This window comes from Coccinella septempunctata, chromosome 6 (assembly GCF_907165205.1).
Source record: "Coccinella septempunctata chromosome 6, icCocSept1.1, whole genome shotgun sequence".
Classification (NCBI taxonomy): domain Eukaryota; kingdom Metazoa; phylum Arthropoda; class Insecta; order Coleoptera; family Coccinellidae; genus Coccinella; species Coccinella septempunctata.
In genome coordinates this window covers 24,958,826-24,978,119 of record NC_058194.1, presented here as the reverse complement: position 1 = coordinate 24,978,119, position 19,294 = coordinate 24,958,826, and the positions used below count along the sequence as shown (strand labels likewise).

Genomic DNA, 19,294 nt, shown 5'->3' with positions numbered 1-19,294 from the left:
GGGCGATTAGAATATAGAAATATAATAAGAAGGAGATTAGGACAGAATTTTATATTCAGTTGCTCTGTTTTGAAGTTTTTCCGAATGCAAACAATTTACAATGCTGCTGGATGCCTTTCAAAATGGCATTTGATAAATTTATTGGCAGAATATTTTGCGTATTATACCATCGAGGAGCAGACTTCAAAACTACCATTAAAGGAATACTTATACTAATTCTCTATGTTGAAACTTGAAAATTTCCTGATCTTTTTTTATTCGATCCTCTTAGAGATGGTAATGTATAAAAATATATGAAAAAATACTATATCTTATATAAAGTTCGAAAATGAGGCGTTACACTTTGTGATTTTGTCGATGACGAACAAATTATTCGATAAAGCTATATGGCGTAAAATAAATTACTCTTAAGAATAAAAAGTTAATACAGAAGTTTGGTTGCCGCGAACCAACAGAATCGGCGGCATATCTTTCGTCAACATTTCAATCCACGCCAAGTATAATGGGGCTGACACGATATTTTTTCTCGGTATCGGAAGTGTCATAACCACTAAATTCGCCTCAGAAGAGTACTCCATTAACAGTTCCCTCAAACGCATTTGGCGGTTAGTTTTATCCTTGACTGCCAACAGTTCCGATTCCGAAATTCCATCTGTGGAATAAAAAAGATCTTCAATCTCATCTTGAATTTCTGATACCTTCAGGAGAGGATCATAAACGTACACTGACCGGCATATAAAACAGTGCTATACTTATATGTTTGGAAGAAAGCTAACTTATTCTTATTTGAAAGGGGAATTACCCCGTTCCGTTTTGAAATTTTTTGGTTCGGATAATGATAATTCGAAGACTTACATTCATTCTGCTGATCTGAATTTTTCCTGAAATCGGCAATCAGCGATTCGAAGTACTGTTGTGTTTTTTCGGACGGCTTGTTCGTTATATCCGGCACCACCAAGAGATCAGAATAATCTATTCTGAATTTCGCCAACAGACTTGCCATGTTCCTATGCTCGAGCTCGAGCTCATCACGTTTGTTGGCCAATGCAAAAACTCTCAGCTTACAGTGATTCCAATTCTGCCTCGTGCTGAGAATATACGGTAACAGCAAAGTCAAACCTACAATACAACAACATACTAATTATTGTTGCTAAGCAACACTTGGCTATATGTGGATAGTATCACAGGTTATATTCATTGAATGGCGACCAAGATGGCCAGATTCATCACGAATTAAATAATAGTTGACCTGTCTCGGCGTATTCCGCAAAAACTCCGTCCGTTGCCATTACCTACCTCCATCATCATACAGCCACCACACATCTATGGTCCCCCCTCGTCTCTGTTTCTTTCTGAACTGAAATATCCTACTTATCTTCGACCTCTGATCGACCTCTTCCCCTAACGCCTCGCTTATAGAACCGGCAATCGACTTGTTCATTTTTTTCCTCGGATTTTCGTCGTTTGCCGAGGGATCAACGTTCACTTGATCTCTTCTCGAGACTGGTGTTGCCGGTACGGAAACATCGCTGTAACTGCTGGCTGAAAGTAAGTCTCCTGTGAAAAATGCTGCGAATTTTGGGTCTGCAACGAACCTTGTGAGAGCTGACTATACGATCTGTTTCTAGAAAGAGATTCGGAGCTTTTGTTGGGTTCTTCAGAAGCGTTTCGGCTGATTTCCAGTCCTTGTTGAAGCCTTAGGATTCCGACTCCGTAGTGAAGATCGAAGGCAGTACTGGAAGAAAGGATTTGCTACTATAATAAGACGTCAAAACATGTTCATCATGAAGCTGAGCAGAGGTAATCTTAAACCGAGTTCCATTATACTAGATTCAACTTACTGAAGGACTTCAAAGTATTGTTGTAGTGACTCTCGACCACAGTTTTGCCAATCCATCTTATGCCCCATCAGGAGAATGTTAGGTCTCAACTTTCCTATTCCGCAAGACTTCAAAAGGGCCGTACTTCCTTGCTCAAAATTCATACCGTCGACTTGCACATAGAACGACTTCAACTTGTGCGCTCTGAACCAGCTATGTGCCTTGTAATATAGAACATTCCGCACTCTTTGATGTAGAGGTTCCTGAAAATGGAGAAATGAAAACTCCTGCATTTACGGCAGAAATTTCCCACCTCTGTAATGTGCCCGCATACCAGCATCGACAGGTTTTTCGTTAGTAAATGCGCAAAATCGACCAAAGCCGGTCTAGCACTAGGCATGCCTGATAATACTAGAATTTGCGGTCTGTAATTTTTTACGTGCTCCTCTACAGAGTTAAGCTGTTGGACTGCCTGCAATGCAGTCTTATACATTTGTGCCTGCGTAGTAGAACCCCAGTTGACATCTGTAATACAAAAAGCGTCAAAGTATACAAAATAAATATGAAATATCCTGCTCCATTCCATATAGAATGTCTGTAAAAATATTCTCTGAACCAATAGATAAAACTCATTATTTAGGTGAAAATTTCTTTTTGATCTAGGTGTACATTGCACCTTCAATGGGAAAAAATATCTTTTTTATTGCTTCATGTCATTCCCTGTATATAAATTTCGATGAAGAATGAGAAAGGCAGAATCATAAACTCATAAACAATTAGAAATTCAGTGAATGTACCTGGTTTTCTATAGGACACCACTAGATACAACGCCAGCACTGATGCCAACGTCAGCAGAGCGGTCCACCATGATATCAAAAACATTACCATGACGCATAATATGGCCCCCAGAAGGCTCAACCACATGTTGTAGTACTGAAACAATCTAAATTTCAGCCACATATTACTTTCGTTGCATCGAAGATCTTCATACTCGGAAAGTGGGTCTCCATCCAACTGGTTTGGCCAATGATGCATGGAATGTGGAGAAGTTTATGAGGGTGTAGGCAGCTAAGAAAAAGTTTGAGATGAGGGGGGCTATGAGATTGAGTTCACCTGAAACCAAAAGTTACCAGCATTGAGAAATACATCACCTACTTGCAAATCCAAAATTTTTACATTGATAACAACAAAATTTTCGGTATTTTTATGACAACCGCCCATCATACACTCTTCAATTAGACCAAGGTTATTGAGAAACCAAATTTAGTTCTTTAAGTCGTTATTTTTCCTTCATAAGTTGTAACCTGCAAACTTTTTCAGTGAACAAGAACCTCAATTTTCAGCCTCCCAGTTTTTGTACCTGAATAAAAATTTAGAAGGTATGTTATATGGTTTCGTTTTTCAAACTCAATCTGAGTTAGTCAGGTTATGGGCTCAGCGCAGAGAAAAGGTTGTCTCTGGCTGCAAAGCCAGAGACATGTGTGTAAAAGAGGCCGGGAAGAATCTAGTTAGCATAAAATCTGCTGACTGCACGGTTTTACATGTTGATTAGTTTTGGTCCTTATGCCACTGCTTACCTATCAAGATGAAGGCAACTGCGATTATAAAAGTGAGAACGTAGCCTCTGATAGGTTCGCCGTTCTGACCGTAGCCTTTACCGAACCATTCTATCTTGGGATACAGCTTGTCTTTACAAAGAGCTTGAAAAACTTTCGGAGCAGACACTAGAGAGGCTAGAGCCGAGGATAGTGTGGCTGCAAAACAACCTGCGTAGATAATGGGACCAATCCATGATACCAGTTCCACCACCTTGAAAATGTCAATTGTTATCATTGATGTGATTCTGTACAAACAATTAGGCATACACCAGTAGTAAACTGAGACCAATTTCATTCCTAATATCTTAACTTAATGGGTGAGAATCACTACATAAATAATAATAAATGTGGTAGTATAGATCTCCCTCATTTTCATAACTACCCTTACCTGAAAACTGTTGTGGAGTCCATATTTGCATTCTCCAGGTACGCAGATTGGTTTACTGCCGTTTATGTAATCCTCTACATTTCCTGTGGCATCTCTTTGTACTGTGAATCCAGCAACGAATGCCATCAGCATGTAGGTTAATGAGGTTATAACAATTGACAATAATGTACCCTTCGGTATTGATGACTGCGGATCCTAGAAAATTATTAACATTCCGTGAGAACGAGGATGATACCTGAATAATTGCTATTACATTATTCTCGAAATCATATACGATCATTTGTTGAGTGAATCATTATTCACTCAACAAAAAAAAGTCAAATGCATGTGCAAGCTCGGGGGAATTCTTATTGCCGATATGGCTACGAACCTTTAAGTCCCCTGATATATTTGCACCTGCGAGAATGCCTGTAGCGGCTGGGAAAAATACAGAGAAGACACTGAAGAAATCGTGTTTCACGCCTTCTGAATAGCGATAGTCCGAATGTAGGTTTTCTTTTAGAACTTCCACTGAAAATAAACATAAACGTAAACTTTGAATAAACGCTATGGATACAAATAAAATATATAATGTGCGACAACGAAAAGGTATCAGAGGTAGAAACATTACATGGTTTTTCACTGTTAAGTATCAGTATTTCTACAGTTTTTTTTTCAGAACACATTTCATTTTTTTCAGAACACATTTCAAGAAAAGTGTAAAAATTTCAATTCACAATAATAATGAAGAATTCTGATAAAAATGGTAAAATAATTAATATTTTTGCAAAATTAGGCAATTTTCCTTTTTTCTACGCTTTAAGACCTCTGTTACTTTTCATATTGACACAATATTTCTAAGCAATATCCATGTTAAGAATTTCTACTCACCATTGAAACCCACAAAACCTTTAGCTTTCGATAGTTCATTCTGAGGTCCGAGGATACTTCCTACGAAGAAATCGACAATTGCGACTAGAAGAATGATCAACAGTCCAACTTGCGCCTGAGTATCAAAAAATTAAATAAATTGATATGCTTAGAATTTTTTTTTTAATACAAAAACTCTTCACTGCATTTCTCATAACTCAGGTGCGCCCAATAGAATTATATGGAGAGTGCATGAACATAAATATCAAAACATAACCCTTTTTTTATGAGAAAAAATAATGAAAATTCTTCAGAGGACGTAAATTCTCAGAATCTCAAAAAATTTATGTGTTTGTGCTACGGAACTACAGAGAAAATTCCAAGCAATCGAACTAGAATTACTGATTTATACAATATTATGCTGATCCGCGATGTTCAGAAAGAAGCCCATATTAATTTTGGTGGAAATCTAATAAAGAGAATAGTTATTTTCCTATCAAGTGCGGAAAGTGATACTTGCCCGCACGAAACTGCCGTTGCCCGAACGATGCGAAGCAGAGTTCGGGTAAGCAGTTGAGTGCGGGCAAGACACTTTACGCAAGAGTTAGGAACAATATTTTTTCTACAAGCGCTTGAAATATATAAATATATCCATTTCACGAAACAGATCATATCTCATTTGATTAATTCATATACATATAATGACAGACGTAATTCTGCATGTCATTACTATGGGTTTCTCATCGTTGACGTTCTATGCATAGAAACATGATAGAATTTAATTTACTCTATAATATTTGCGTGCGGGAAAAACCCCTGCTAATCCATTCCCGCACGCAAATGCGTGCGGGAAAGAAATAGCAGGCGTTTTTCCCGCACGTTTTGGGAAAGTGACTCTTTGCAACTTGGAATGCGTGCGGGAAAAAGGTTAAACGCGCACGCTTGTAGAAAAAAGTGTTTTTTATTATTCCAAAATTCTCATACTATTTGGGAAAATTTTTTTCATGTGAAATTTAGGAATGGGAAGTAAATAATCCTTTGGAGTGAACGTTTTTCATTCTTCTTATTATATGAGAAATTTAAAAACGACATTTGCTTCATAAAATGAAATAAAATTTTCCTGACAACATGCAACTTTGGCACTTCTTGAATGAATGTGGAATTTCGAGATTTTTTGGTTTTAGTGAAAAAATTTTCATAATTTTTTCAATCTTAACTCTTCAGCCGGTATATCTCTCTGATTCCAAAAGATCAAAAATAAGTTTATTCTTTGGCGAATGTGTCATTATTTCGTTATATATGATCAAATAGTGTCAGATTGTTGATATGGGTAAAATGGTAGATCATCGGTAATATTTTCCTCATTCATTTGAAGAATTTTCCTATTTTCGATGCGAGGATGTATTTTCTGTATGCCAAAGTTCATGATTAATAGAATATTCGAAGAACTATCGTCAGAAGCGAAGTCATACGAAATAACCTTGAATGATTTATCCTTCTTGGAATGAAATGTCTTCAATTATTGGCCGTATCGTATATGCTGTATCTTGTAGGTCGTTACCTTTTGGACATGATGATGATGAGTTTTTCTCATTCATTCTCGATCTAGTCGGTCTTAATAAAGCAGGTAGCAAGTGCTTCGTTATTTTGAATTTCACATCTCATTATCGCACACGGAATTAGTGAAGATATATTAGATTTATTTTGATACAACTGTAAAACAACTAAACGATGTAGGCGATGCCTAAAGTATGCCTTCTGAGTTTTCTTCTAAATAAAGCAATCGGACTCAATAATATCCAGATTTTGTCTAGATTAAACCCATAACCCAAGTTTCCCACATTGGAAAAATTGAAATGGGATACACAGATCCCAGGAATGGTGTCTTAAATTCTGCGTAAATAATATATCACAGCAAGTATCAATATCGGTTAATCTTGAAAGAGTCATGCTGTGAAGGGTAGCATTTAAGTTTTTTTTTCGTAATAAGCATTATTTTCTTAGGCACTTTTCGCCACTTCTAGGTTAGTATACTAACTTCATAGAGCAATAATTTGAACTAACCTTTGCCTCCCATTCCATTCCGACGACAACTATAACCGTCAAAATCACTACAGTGATACATCCGATAATTCTGACATCTTGTATGCCTCCATCCACTATCGACAAATGGAACTGGCCGAGGAGATCGTTGAGGGACTCGCAAAAACCGACCACGTACATGGCACAAGCAACCGCGTTGGCCAGGGAGAATATCAACCCTATGGACCCTCCGAATTCGGGCCCCAAACTCCTCGAGATCATGTAGTAGGTACCACCTGCGGTGAAAAAACGCTGCAAATTTCCGGCAGTACCATTCTTATCATAAATTTCCTAATATGTAACCTTAAATACCCGCTATTCCACATAAGGGTTGAAAGAAGAAAAGGTTATGGCTCTATCCTGCCTTAAATCCGCGTATACGGGTTGAGTCTTTGACTCGTACAAATATTTTAACAATAGACTCTTGAAGTCGAAAGAAACACTTTTTTCCCTTACCATTTTTTCCGAATCGGCTCGGTTTAAAAGATAAAGGCTGTTGAATAACCATAAAAAAAAAATATTTTTAGTTCTATTTCTCAAACGGTTTCATCGAATGAGATGAATTTCGGAATAAAGTTTCTCATTTATCTGATGAATCTTTCTCGAACACAAGATATCACCCACTTCTTCCAGTTTTCTCATTATGATCATTACGTACCATAAAAATACAAAAAATTCAAAGAACCCAACTCTTGAAACTAAGTTGGACGCTATCTAATGAATATTTGAACGTTTTGTAAGATAAAAATATTCTTCATATTTTCTCGTATAATGCGCCGTTTTCAAGTAATTTGATGTTAAAAATTAAAAAGTATCTGTGAAATTTTAGAAATTTGGTACTTTGGCTGAATACAACTCTATTTAAAAGATCCACAGATGTGTAGTGTCACAGATTCAGCTAGTTATTCTGCAGGTGGCACAGCTCATTATGAAAACTTAAAATGGCTATATCTTTTTGCAGGGCCGAATCGGAAAAAATGGTATAGGAAAAAAGTGTTTCTTTTGAGCTCAAGAATCTACTGTTAAAATATTTGTACGAGTCAGAGACTCACCCTTTAGGTACTCTGTAATCTATATAATTATCTTAAGTTTCAAAATTGTTATTCTGTTGCGAACGACTCTAAGTACAGCCCTGTCTTGTCGCTTGCTTGGTATACTTCTGGCATATTCCAGAACTTCGAAATGAGCATTGTGATATCTCTCTAGATTGCATTCCTCGGTTCTCATTTCTCATTCCTCAAAATTAATCGATTAGATTAAAGGGCTGGGAGAATATGGACACGTTTTTGTACCAAATCATATCGGAGTTAACTCCAGCAGTTTCCGAGAAAAACCGCAGACAGGATTCTTTCGTTTTTCGGAATTTTACATATCTCAAAACTGCAAAACATATAACAAGGAAGTGGGCTTCAATTTTGAAAAAGTTCAGAAAGCCGTTTTGTAAATTCTACCCTCAATAACACAATCTCACCTCCTTTAATCACACCATTAGTACTGATAGCTGACATCGAGACTGCAGTTATTGAAGTCACAGCCGTTGCCGTAAGAATTAACAGCATAGATTCTCCTGTAAATAGAAGACCAAAACTTCATATCAACAATGAACCAATATATTGGGATAACCATAGATTAATAAAACAGGAGATAGAGCATCTCGACAAAAACGCTTTCACAAAATACTGCCATAAATATGAATTTGGATATCTTGGGTGGGGGAACTGGACAGGGGCGGATTCAGAACTAGCCTCACTGTGAATATTTCAGGTAGTCGGCAATAATTTTATTTCGAATGGAAATATGTTTCAATGCAAAGATTTCGAGTATTTTTCTTATGACAACTTATCAAAGGGATATAGAACTAATATGTAATACCAAAACAACTTATGTAAAAAAGAATTTATTTTGAATACAATGTTACCATACACAAATAGTCAATATGACCCTAACCTACATACAGATTATTTGAAATTTTATTCACTAAGCATAAACTGAAAACCAAAAATTACTTTCATGAAAAAAATTCCCTTTAGAATGGTTAATTCTCAAATCAATAGAAGTGGAAGCAGCTGAAGTTTATGGAATTTGTATAATGAGAATCTAAAAGAGTTTGTTCATTGAAGAAATCCTCAAGTCTTCCGTACAGATTTTGCGGAATGAAACAGTAATGTAATACTGTAAACATGAACCAATGATTGTGAAATAGGAAATTATTTTTTATTGTATACAGTAACTCATAAAAGAATCCCTCAATTCTAGATGAAGCATCAATATTTTTTTTACGGGCAGTTTTAAATTGAATTAAGTTATATTGCATATAAACTAAAGAGCAGTGTTTTTCAGCAACTCAAATACCTAGTTCAACAACCTGCTTCCCCCTTCAAATTTTTATACCACCTCGAAAGTGCTTTTTGGTGTTGAAGTGCATAATAATCAAGAGTTATTTTACGAAACTGTAAGCTCTAACTCAATAATAATGTAACTTTTAAGCAAAGCTTTCCAAGCTTTCATCTTGAATTTTTCTTTCCAATGAATTAGGAACTGCTTGTAGGGCAGTTTTCTTGAAGTACTGACGACTCACTCGTAATCTTAAATCGGTTTTTTGACGTCAATTAGCTGTTTTTTAATTTCTGTTCTCCGCTTGTCTCCTGCAACAATTTTTCAACTGAAGTTTTACTTCGAAACATGAGGTATCCTGATAACAGACATTTTCATTTAATAAATCATAAAAATAATGGAATATCCGAGCTCTAATTGAATGGTCATTATTGTAATCATAATTACAGTAGTAGCATAATTTTTACATTGAAATACGTTTTAGAAATAAAGGAAACTTTTTTGATTTTCACAAAAAGTTCCAAACATGACCTCAGCTCATTTTTATGGATTTTCATTCCTAAGACGAGTTCTATTTGCCATAGCAATGTATAAGGAATTTTGTATACCTCCCTGGGTAGGTATGTACCTCACTTGTTTTATCCTTGAACTACAAGAAGCTTTCATTTCTGCAAATCCTGAACTGGCATTCGTGTTTCTTGATATTGTTCCCATTTTCCTTCCATTTTCCTCAAAAACTCCAGTACTGATAACAGGTTTGGCACAGTATTGGATATAATTACAACAGTATTGAAGCAATTTAAATCTCGTTCTACTGTTCATCTCGAAACCAGGAAGAATGTTTATACTAAAAAGCATGATATAATAAGAAAAAATCTACTATAAATTTCAATTTCAGAAGTTGTCAGAAATCACTTGCAAAATTCCAAAGAAAATGATAATCAGACAATAAAGCGATTTAAATAAGTGGTAAACTACCTATCTTACCTCACTCGGGATGGCATCTTTTTTCAAATTAACGGTAAAAGTCGATTACTCTCATTATACTAAAGTCTGGAGTATAAATTACAAGAGAAGTGTAAATTGTTTTCAAGACCCAGTGCAACTCTCCACTGCCGTCGTCTGGTTTCATTTCTGGGAAATCTAAAATTGAAATCAATTATTTGATTGTATAAACTCAACATTTCAATCCCATCATTAGATGGGATTCAAACTTAATTCGACCCTGGCGTGCCCTAACTCCCTCCCCTGATTTCATAAAGTCGTGAACTCAAACAAGAATAAAATATCAAAAACTTACCAGAATAAATAAATCGCTTTCCTCTTTCGTGTATAAATTGCACTTTTATTTCAAACACACGTTTTTACGGCACATCGCTGCTTATTTTCCAAAATATTACGACGTGAATGATTGAAATAATATTTTGACAATTACAAATACACACGCCGTCTTAGAAATTTTAGAAGCGATCTGGAGGGGAAAACAAGCGAAAATTCATTTCATTGGTGGTTTTTGGAAGTGGGAATAATTTGAAAAATGAACAGTCTGGAAAATAGCTTATGATCCATCTATTTAATCTATGGGGATAACCCACAAAAACAAACATCCTTCTATTGTATTTAGTTCAAGCAAATAAAATACGCTGTGAAATCAGGTCCACGATAACGAGAGTAATAAAACCATAAAAAGGATCATTGGTCGTTCTTTCAAGGGAAATAAATGCTTTTATCTCACCTACACCAGCCTGAGCAACCACCCACGTCAACCGCAAAAATAACATCACACCCCATATGTTCAAAAGGCATCGTACTAATACGCCCTTTATCCATCCAAACTTTATTTGTCCCTCGTTGAGGGAATGTTTTCCGTTCAGAGTCCCATGTGTCTGATTCTGAAAAATTTCGAAAGCAAGAATATGATTATTTGGACGAAAATGTTTATCTCGGTACTTAGTGAGGAAAAAAATATTTACAGAGGTTAGTTACAACAGTAATGGCTTCAGCAGTCGATACCGAAATTTACGTGGAAAATATATGGTTAAAGCATTGGGCATCCTCAATACAATCATAATGGTGCAGTGCAGTGCAGTCTTGCTCAGAATATTAGTGGGAGCGCCCACCAAAGTAGCGTAGTACATGGCACATACCACATACATGACAAAGGCGATTCATAATTTTCATATATCGATCATCTGAGTGAAGTTTCAATTATTATTTTGCATCGCTCTCCCCTATGTGACTTGTATTCAATATAGTTAGTTTAAGAATAATTGAGTATTTGAAAGGCGTGGAATCAAAACCAAACACATTCAACAAAGTTACATATTTTCAATAAGGCTTAAATCAACTGTCATTTTCTGTTAGTACTAGGTGACTAGGTGATTGGAAAAATAATGTAGTAGTAGTAGTAAGGAAGAGCCAAAGCTGATTTCATCGCAAAATCACGATAAAACCATAAAACCATATCTTCTGGCCCTACAATTTTCAAAATCTTCTATCATACATTGAAAAATCCCTAATACACGTACATATCTATCATTATACACGTCAAGTCCGACCACCCCGTATGATAATATGTAGTATGAGCTCTGAATCATCTCAACATGTTTATAATACATCCGAATATGGATAACACGTAGGTAAGTTCTAAAGTGATGTCAAAGAGGTCAAATTCTAATCTTGAATGTTCTCAGGTTTCACAATTAAGGTTAACTCATCAATAAAGTCTCGTCAGGAGTATAATTAAAATAGATCGCTCGAAGTGCTGAGAGATGTGTAATTACGTAAATAATCAGCTGAGTATTTTTCTGTCCGATGAATTTTAGCAAAGAGAATTTGTACGGCGTTGGCGTGTTTTTCATTCGGAAATCGAGTCTATTCCAAAGGGGATTTAATCTTTTCATCGAATTATTCAGTAGAATGGAATTGGCAGAAATTTTATGCGAGATCGAATTCGAAAAAAAATTGTTCTAAGAGAAAATAATTGTCCAAGATACTCAGTCGTTTTGGGTGCTGAAATAGGTATATTGAAATATTCAACACACAAATGTTCATAAGTGGAAATTATATAATAAGAAGTTATCCAACTTCATATTTCTCTAGTCTAGCATAATATCATTCGATTATTTCCAAAACGAATAGGTACCTATAATAAGGCATCCCACGTTTTGTCATGAGTCATGAATTTTTTCGATATACAATGCCAGTTCGAATAATTCGATTTCGTTGAAAGATAAGGTATAATGTTTTCGATTTTGCACTGTTCGTACTTGACATGGAGTCCGTGCAAGTTATAATAGCGGGTGCCTATTGTTCAGCGATTTGTAACACTGGCTTATTTCCTTTGTTTATTCATAGGTGGATAATTGATGAACAATGACAATTTAGTGAATAATTGTAGCGTTACAATAGATATCATGGGCGATCGGTTCTTCAGTATTCAGTATAGAGAATAATATAAGCTGATCTCATAAGAGAACATGGATAAAAAAAAAATTTACGGTATTATCATCAACATCAACGCTTTTTTGTTCATAGCCTCATATATACATCTAATACCTAAAGGAAACAAAGAAAAAAGATATCTAATCTGAAAAATTATATTGTAAATTACAAAAAAAATCTCTTGCCTTATTGGTCAGTGTTGCATTATGTAATTCGTCCAGTGTTGGTCTATTTGCTGCTTGGAGAGACATGATATTTCTGTAATTTTCCATCCTTGGCAGAGCCTCCCTGGTCAAGTGCCTAAAAAAATGTAGCTCGTATAACTTTCTGAAAAATTAATCCTGCAACCTTCCGTATATTATATTTCCAGACACTAAATCTATCATTACAATAATTTTATATCGCATATTGAAACGGTACGTTTTTACTACGAATACGCTATTCTCTTTCCCTTGTCTTGATTATCCTTGCCTTGTAAATGGCATTTGAATGAAATTCTGCAGTTCTTATCACATAATTTATGCAACTTCACCTCATGTTAGATAAGTTGTGAATAATTGAATATAGTAAACTAGTGAACAGTTATACAGTTAACTACAGTTGATGAGAATTATTTCAATCTTCTGCACAATCAGATACTTGGTGAAAATTGTAAACCAAACTGATTTTCTCCTATTACAATCTCATAGTTTCGGTGAACCAAATTGATATTTTCAACATTCAATAATAAAATATGAATATGATGAAATTTTCGAAAGGCTTTTTGAGGAAATTTACTAGCATATAGCGTTCTTCACTGAGCATTCAATCAGAGTTGGACTCAATGCGACCTCTAATTAAGTGTACAGGGTGGGCAAAATTCGTTGTCTACTGAGAGGACTATAGCAACTATAGCAGCTAGGAGAAAACGGATTACACATTTACGAGCTCTTTTTCGGAGAAACAGAGAATGGTGAAAACCGCAGCCTCCTACGATACTTTTTTTGTTTTTAAGTTTTACAATTTCGTAAAGTTCTCATAACTTTTTTGTCTTTGAAGTTACAAATCTGAAACTTGAACCTTCTACAGGCACTTTTTTTCGTAGAATCCACTGATGACCTCAAAATATTTTTTTAATTTCGAATCATTAGGTGAACTTTCATTTTTTTAAATGCAAACTTTTATTGAATTTGTTATTTTTGAATTAAAAAAGAATCATTTGTCAATAGATTCTGCGTATGAAAGTGCCCAAGAAGGTTCAAATCTAAAAATGATAGGCCGATTGTGTTTTCAGATTTGGATTAGTCATGAAAAAAGAGCTCGAGAATGTTTTCTTCTAGCTGCTATAGTTCTCGAGATCCCGTCAGTAGACAACGAATTTTGCCCACCCTGTACTTGGCGCTATCCTTGAACCAGGAAATACCAAAAATTCCAGAGGGCACAGATGTTTGCTAGGAAATTTCATGTCTTTTACGCAGTGGAATTAATGTGCGGTTAGAAAACTGGAATTCCGTTTGGGAAATAATTGTCCGAAGAAATTTTTTAATAGGTCATTTTTGAAAGCTTGCACATAATGATAATGCACTAAGCGGATTCTAAAGTGCATTTCGATTCAATTAACGTCACAATACACGGTGCAAGGTAATCCGATTAGGATCACAATGGAATTGTTTCTATTTCTATCAATTCTTCATTGTATTTAGTATTTCCGATGTTGCAGGCTTTGAAGAGCGCGTGCAAAGAGTTAAATGTGAGATAGAAGGATATCATTGCGAATTTTCAGTATTATTCCTTCATACTCTGGTCCCTAATCAATATTTCACATCTGTGTAATTAATAATCCATGTGACACTCATATACAAGTTTACTGACGCTATCCTCATCGATAATAGCTGTAATAACCAATTTATTGAATAATCAAACTAAAATTTCAGGCCTATAAGATTTTTTTGTAGTGAATTTCTGTGTTCATTCGGTTTCGTTCTGTTGTTGGCTTATAATGAAATTCGTTTAATTTTACGGAATTAACGATGTTATTTAACGGTCCTATACATGAACAATATCCATTAAACTTCGGGATTAATGGCAAAGATAATCATAATTTATGTTTTAACGAGGAACTTCTCAATTTTTGCGATGAAAACTATCATATTTTGGTCAAACCTGGATAAGTGAATTTCTGGTGGCAGAAATTCAATTCTGTCCAGCAGTCTCCATTGGTACTGGATTTTATTAACTATTCATATAATTTATTTGACAACACTGCTTAGATACAGCTTCTTAGATGGCGCCAGAAAAGCAATTTTCAATTTTCTTCTTAGAAACCAGAAAAGTGATTGAAATTAAATTGAGCAACCATTCTATGAAGTCAATAAAAAAAAATTGGTGATGTTCGCGAAAAAAAGTTTATTATAGAAGTTGTAGAGCATAACATTTTGTACATATTTCATCCGAAGCAATTTTTACGTCCAAACGTTTTTGATATATGTATATGATATATGGCGATGAATATACATTAGACTGGGATTCTACATTGACCTTGCCCTTTCGCATCTTCAACACGCAAACTATCAGATTGAGATGAATTCATTTTCAGAGATACATATACAGTATCTTAATCTTCCAAGCTCAAGTAGGTACACCTGACGATTTTTTTTTACATCTTTGAAAACCTGCAGAAGCTTTCCCCACCGCTGAAAGTGCATACATCATAGAACCTTTTTTTCTACTATCTAATCTTCAAAATCCAACCCCGATTTAGCATCGTGGGCATCACAAAAATTGCCTACGAACTGAAATTATCTTACCTGAAACTTTTACCATATTCCGAATTCAGCCTAGTCCTATCGCTGACGGAATGTATATCGTCATCGTTATCGTCATAATCGGAGTTAGTTTGTTCGCCATTTATTTCTATCCTGACATCCGAGGAGTTGTCTCTGTTATGGCTTTCATTCCTGACTCTATTCACCTGAAAGCGTGTCCTTTTTTCGGATTCTGGATGTAGATAGGACAGCTCGACATCTTTCACATTACCCTCGTCGTCCTTCTCGATGTTTGGCACTGACATGTTCTAAAAAAGGGTGACAGACGAACGATAATTTGACAAATCTCATCTTGGAAAGATATGAAGAACTCAGCTATGAAATTATACACTGCTCAACAATTGATAGGGATCACTAACCTTACATCAAGTAATTTCAGGAATATTAGGTAGCTACAAGATATTCTTTTGATCAGATACAAAATTGAAGATGAAGAGAGGAGAATTCAAAAAAATGTTCAATTTGGACCGTAAAGAATAGACAATTTCCTTTTTCGAATATGCATAATAAAATTTGTGGTTGCAAAATGGTGGAAGTACCGGTTGATTGGGGAAAACTCCTAAACTACATTCAAATTTTCCACCAGAATTTCGAGTTAGGTCTGAGTCAGCTAACCTGGCTTCCCTCTCATTTATCTGATAGGTGTGCGCTGGCTTTGTGATAACAATATGGTTTCCTTTCCACTCACGAATGCAAATATAGATTAATATACATGCAGGAAATTTTATAAGCTTATCGATTGTCAATGTGTTTGATCGATGAGTGAGTTATTTTTTTCGATGTGAAATTTCCTGCTTCACCTAATTGATTACATGCACGCAATTGGTGTGGATTAGAGGGAATCTTTTTAAATAATATTTATTTTCTGAAAGCTTTCGACCTCTATCATTTCATGGTAGTGGTACTTTGTTTTTAATTTATTTCCTAACATTTGCGTTTTACCTGCCTTTTTCATAAGCAATTTGGAATCGAGCATCAAAGCCCCTGCTTTAAACTTTGAATTTTTAGATAAATATATTTCAAAGAATGTAAAACAAATCACTTCATCGACCATCCAAAATTTTTCTCGAAAACTCGATCAATGTGAGTTCATCGTTCATCGATATGATTGGTAATTTTGAATCTTTTTTTTCCTCATCATTAATTGAAATACATAAATTTCACGTGACATATTCAGGTTCTTGGTGAGTACCTAGACGTTTAATGATATTTCCATATTTTTTGCTCTCCTCTAACAAAATCCTGGCTACGCCACTGAAAAAAGGGAAATTTTGCTGAATGTCTTCGAGAATCTGATCCTTCAACTTGACCCACATTAATCAGATGAATATGTGAAAATAAACTGCATACTTGTGATAATTCAAATTGATGAAAACGCACGTGTACTTCTGCATATCATCAGTTTCAAGTAATAATAAACACGCGAGTAAATGAAGACATTGCCTTACCTTACAGAAATTTCAGTATATCAATATCTGAATGTAAATGCAATATGCAGAGTGTTGGGAGAAATATCAGAAGAATTTTTTTCGAGTAGAAATTGATACCTGCTATTTTTGGTACCGAGAAATTCAGGAGAAGAAAGTATTATATCATGTTTTTGTGCGTTGACTTCAAATCCCAGTGGAATATATTAAAAATTAAGGAAAAAACTTTAAAATTAATCAATCTAGACGGTGGCAATTCCGAAGAATTTTCAACACATGTATTGTTTCACTATGTGAAGTTTAAATAGTGTACTGGAGAGAGACAAACCTTATACAGGGTGAGTCTTCGACTTGTACATATATTTTAACAGTTGATTCTTTTGAGGTCGAATGAAACACTTTTTTATTTTAGTATTTTTTTGATTCGACCTAGATAAAAATAGCCATTGTGAGTTTTTATCATGAGCTATACATAGTTGCATTCAGCCAATTTTCCGAATTCCACAGATATGTTTTATTTTCAAATATCCAATTACTCGAAATCGAGCGTTCAAAACTTACTTTTAAGAGTTGGGTTCTTTAAATTTCTGGTATTTTTATGGTACGTAATGAAAAACTGGAAGATGTGGATGGAAATTTGTGTTCGGGGAATATCCATCACATCAATGGAAAACCATATCGGGAGAATTATTTTATTCGATGAAATCATTCGTGAGATATAAGACGAAATTACATTTTTTATGTATTTTCAACAACCCGTATCTTTTCAACCGAGACGAATTGGTTAATGGAAAAAGTGTTTGTTTGAATTCAGTGATATTCTGTTAAAATATAAGTGAAAGTTAAAAATTCATCCTGTATAGAGAACTTCTGCTACAAAAGATTAGGTAAGGACGGTAATGTTGAAATTCCTCAAAAAAATTATTTGGGGCAAAGGTATCACAATTGTGATCCCTTACTTAAGTAAGGGATGTATAGCAATTTTTCAGGAAGCATTTTGTAAAGAAGGGAAAAATATGCCAATATGCTTGTGGGTGAGAGTATGTTATGTATGATTTTGAAGAGATATGTTGGGATTATGGGGTGTTATTTGTATCTATAGAAGAAATTAGGGCCGATTCTCATCATATTTCAGCAGTAGGTTAGTAGAAATATGAATCTACCTATTCTTTTCGTTTTTGTGAAGATTTTTCGATCAAATTGTAGTTGGAAAAATCATTTCAAAAGAGGAAAAACTTACTGTGGTCAAAGCACGTGGACTTGTATACCAACAAACTATTATCGAACAAATTATAAACACTTCATTTCAAAACGTATCGGATATCGAGGACAACCGGCAAGGTTCGATATTCAAAGCATAGCAGGAGCCGGAATTTTTTCGCGTATCGCCTAAATTCACCAAGCCATTGACTGCTTCTTGCGGCCAAAGGTTTCGTTCGACGGAACGGTGTCTCTCTGCTGTAAAACGTCCTGCGCTCGCCGGCGATAACGTTGGGACTATAATGGAAATTCAGCCTGTAGGAAAAGTTTGCACGAACGCTGATGAATGAAAATCATGTCCTGAACATCGAGTTACCACCGTGTTGCGTGGCCGGATTCGCCAGCCAAGGGCGGAGCGAGCAAAAGGCGGAAGTAAAACGGGTTTCAGAGGCGGATCAGATGGAAGGCACAAGGGTACCGTCTAAGGTAAGGGGGTGCAGAGCTTGGAGTAGAATCGTGCAATAAAATCGAAGGACAATGTGAACTTTCCCCTTCATTCGTGTTGTGAAACAAAGTCGAAAATTTCACTTTTTGCCACCCGAAAGATTCACGAAGAGGCCGGAAAAGAATAATGATCTTCAAGTTTCAAATTCCAGGATTTTTGTATTTTTTCGTCGATTTGGCAACACTTCATTTTTGTTATTCGATTTCCACCAATTTCATCAGGTCTGGTGTGATACCGAGGCACACCTTTCTTAAAAATACCGATCGATACAATTCTGTTACTAGTTACTAGTTGTATAGGTTACTCCATAAGCTGGAATGTTTTAGTTGGGACACCGTGTATATGTTCATGCAGATGATGTTTAAATATTATTCTTTATGCGTGCATTCGTTTTTCACCGCTTTGTAAAAGTGTTTTGCAATACTGCATAATTTATAAGTATTAAATTGCATAGTACCTCGTATTCTGGTTACATACATACTTTGAATTATGGTTGGTACATATCATGCCAGTTGTATTCTATATTCAACTTATTTCCTTATGATATGAATTATTCAATGTACAAGCAAATTTCGAAATAGTTCAATCTATTTCTCAGTAAAATAACAAAAGACGAACTGAGGAGTCAGTAGTTTGAACCTACCCTACCTGGGTACATCTCAGCGGCAAATCAAAAACTTTCTAACATGAAAAGAATAATTAGACTAGAGAATATAAATAAATTGAATATTTATGGTACGTGTGTTCGCCAAAATAAGTATTATAAAATTAATTGAAATTACTATGACACTTTTTGCTTTGCACTTCACAACAGGTGTTTGCCATAAAAGCTGACTTCTGTGA

At 35.3% G+C, this 19,294-nt stretch overlaps 1 protein-coding gene across 1 annotated transcript; it reads right to left on the bottom strand.

Annotated features, from left to right (window-relative positions):
- Window positions 1-104: 104 nt before the first annotated feature.
- On the bottom strand, window positions 105-18,302 carry LOC123316101 (bumetanide-sensitive sodium-(potassium)-chloride cotransporter). Its single transcript, XM_044902076.1, has 18 exons — window positions 17,987-18,302; window positions 15,302-15,567; window positions 12,701-12,815; window positions 10,807-10,963; window positions 8,209-8,304; window positions 6,720-6,973; window positions 4,677-4,791; window positions 4,177-4,316; window positions 3,807-4,001; window positions 3,398-3,629; window positions 2,812-2,933; window positions 2,618-2,753; window positions 2,134-2,345; window positions 1,842-2,083; window positions 1,596-1,735; window positions 1,297-1,542; window positions 856-1,119; window positions 105-652 (listed from the first exon to the last, which is right to left on the bottom strand). Exons 2-18 carry the CDS (start codon window positions 15,562-15,564, stop codon window positions 408-410), a joined length of 3,174 nt encoding a protein of 1,057 aa, XP_044758011.1. The 5' UTR covers window positions 15,565-15,567; window positions 17,987-18,302; the 3' UTR covers window positions 105-407.
- Window positions 18,303-19,294: the final 992 nt, after the last annotated feature.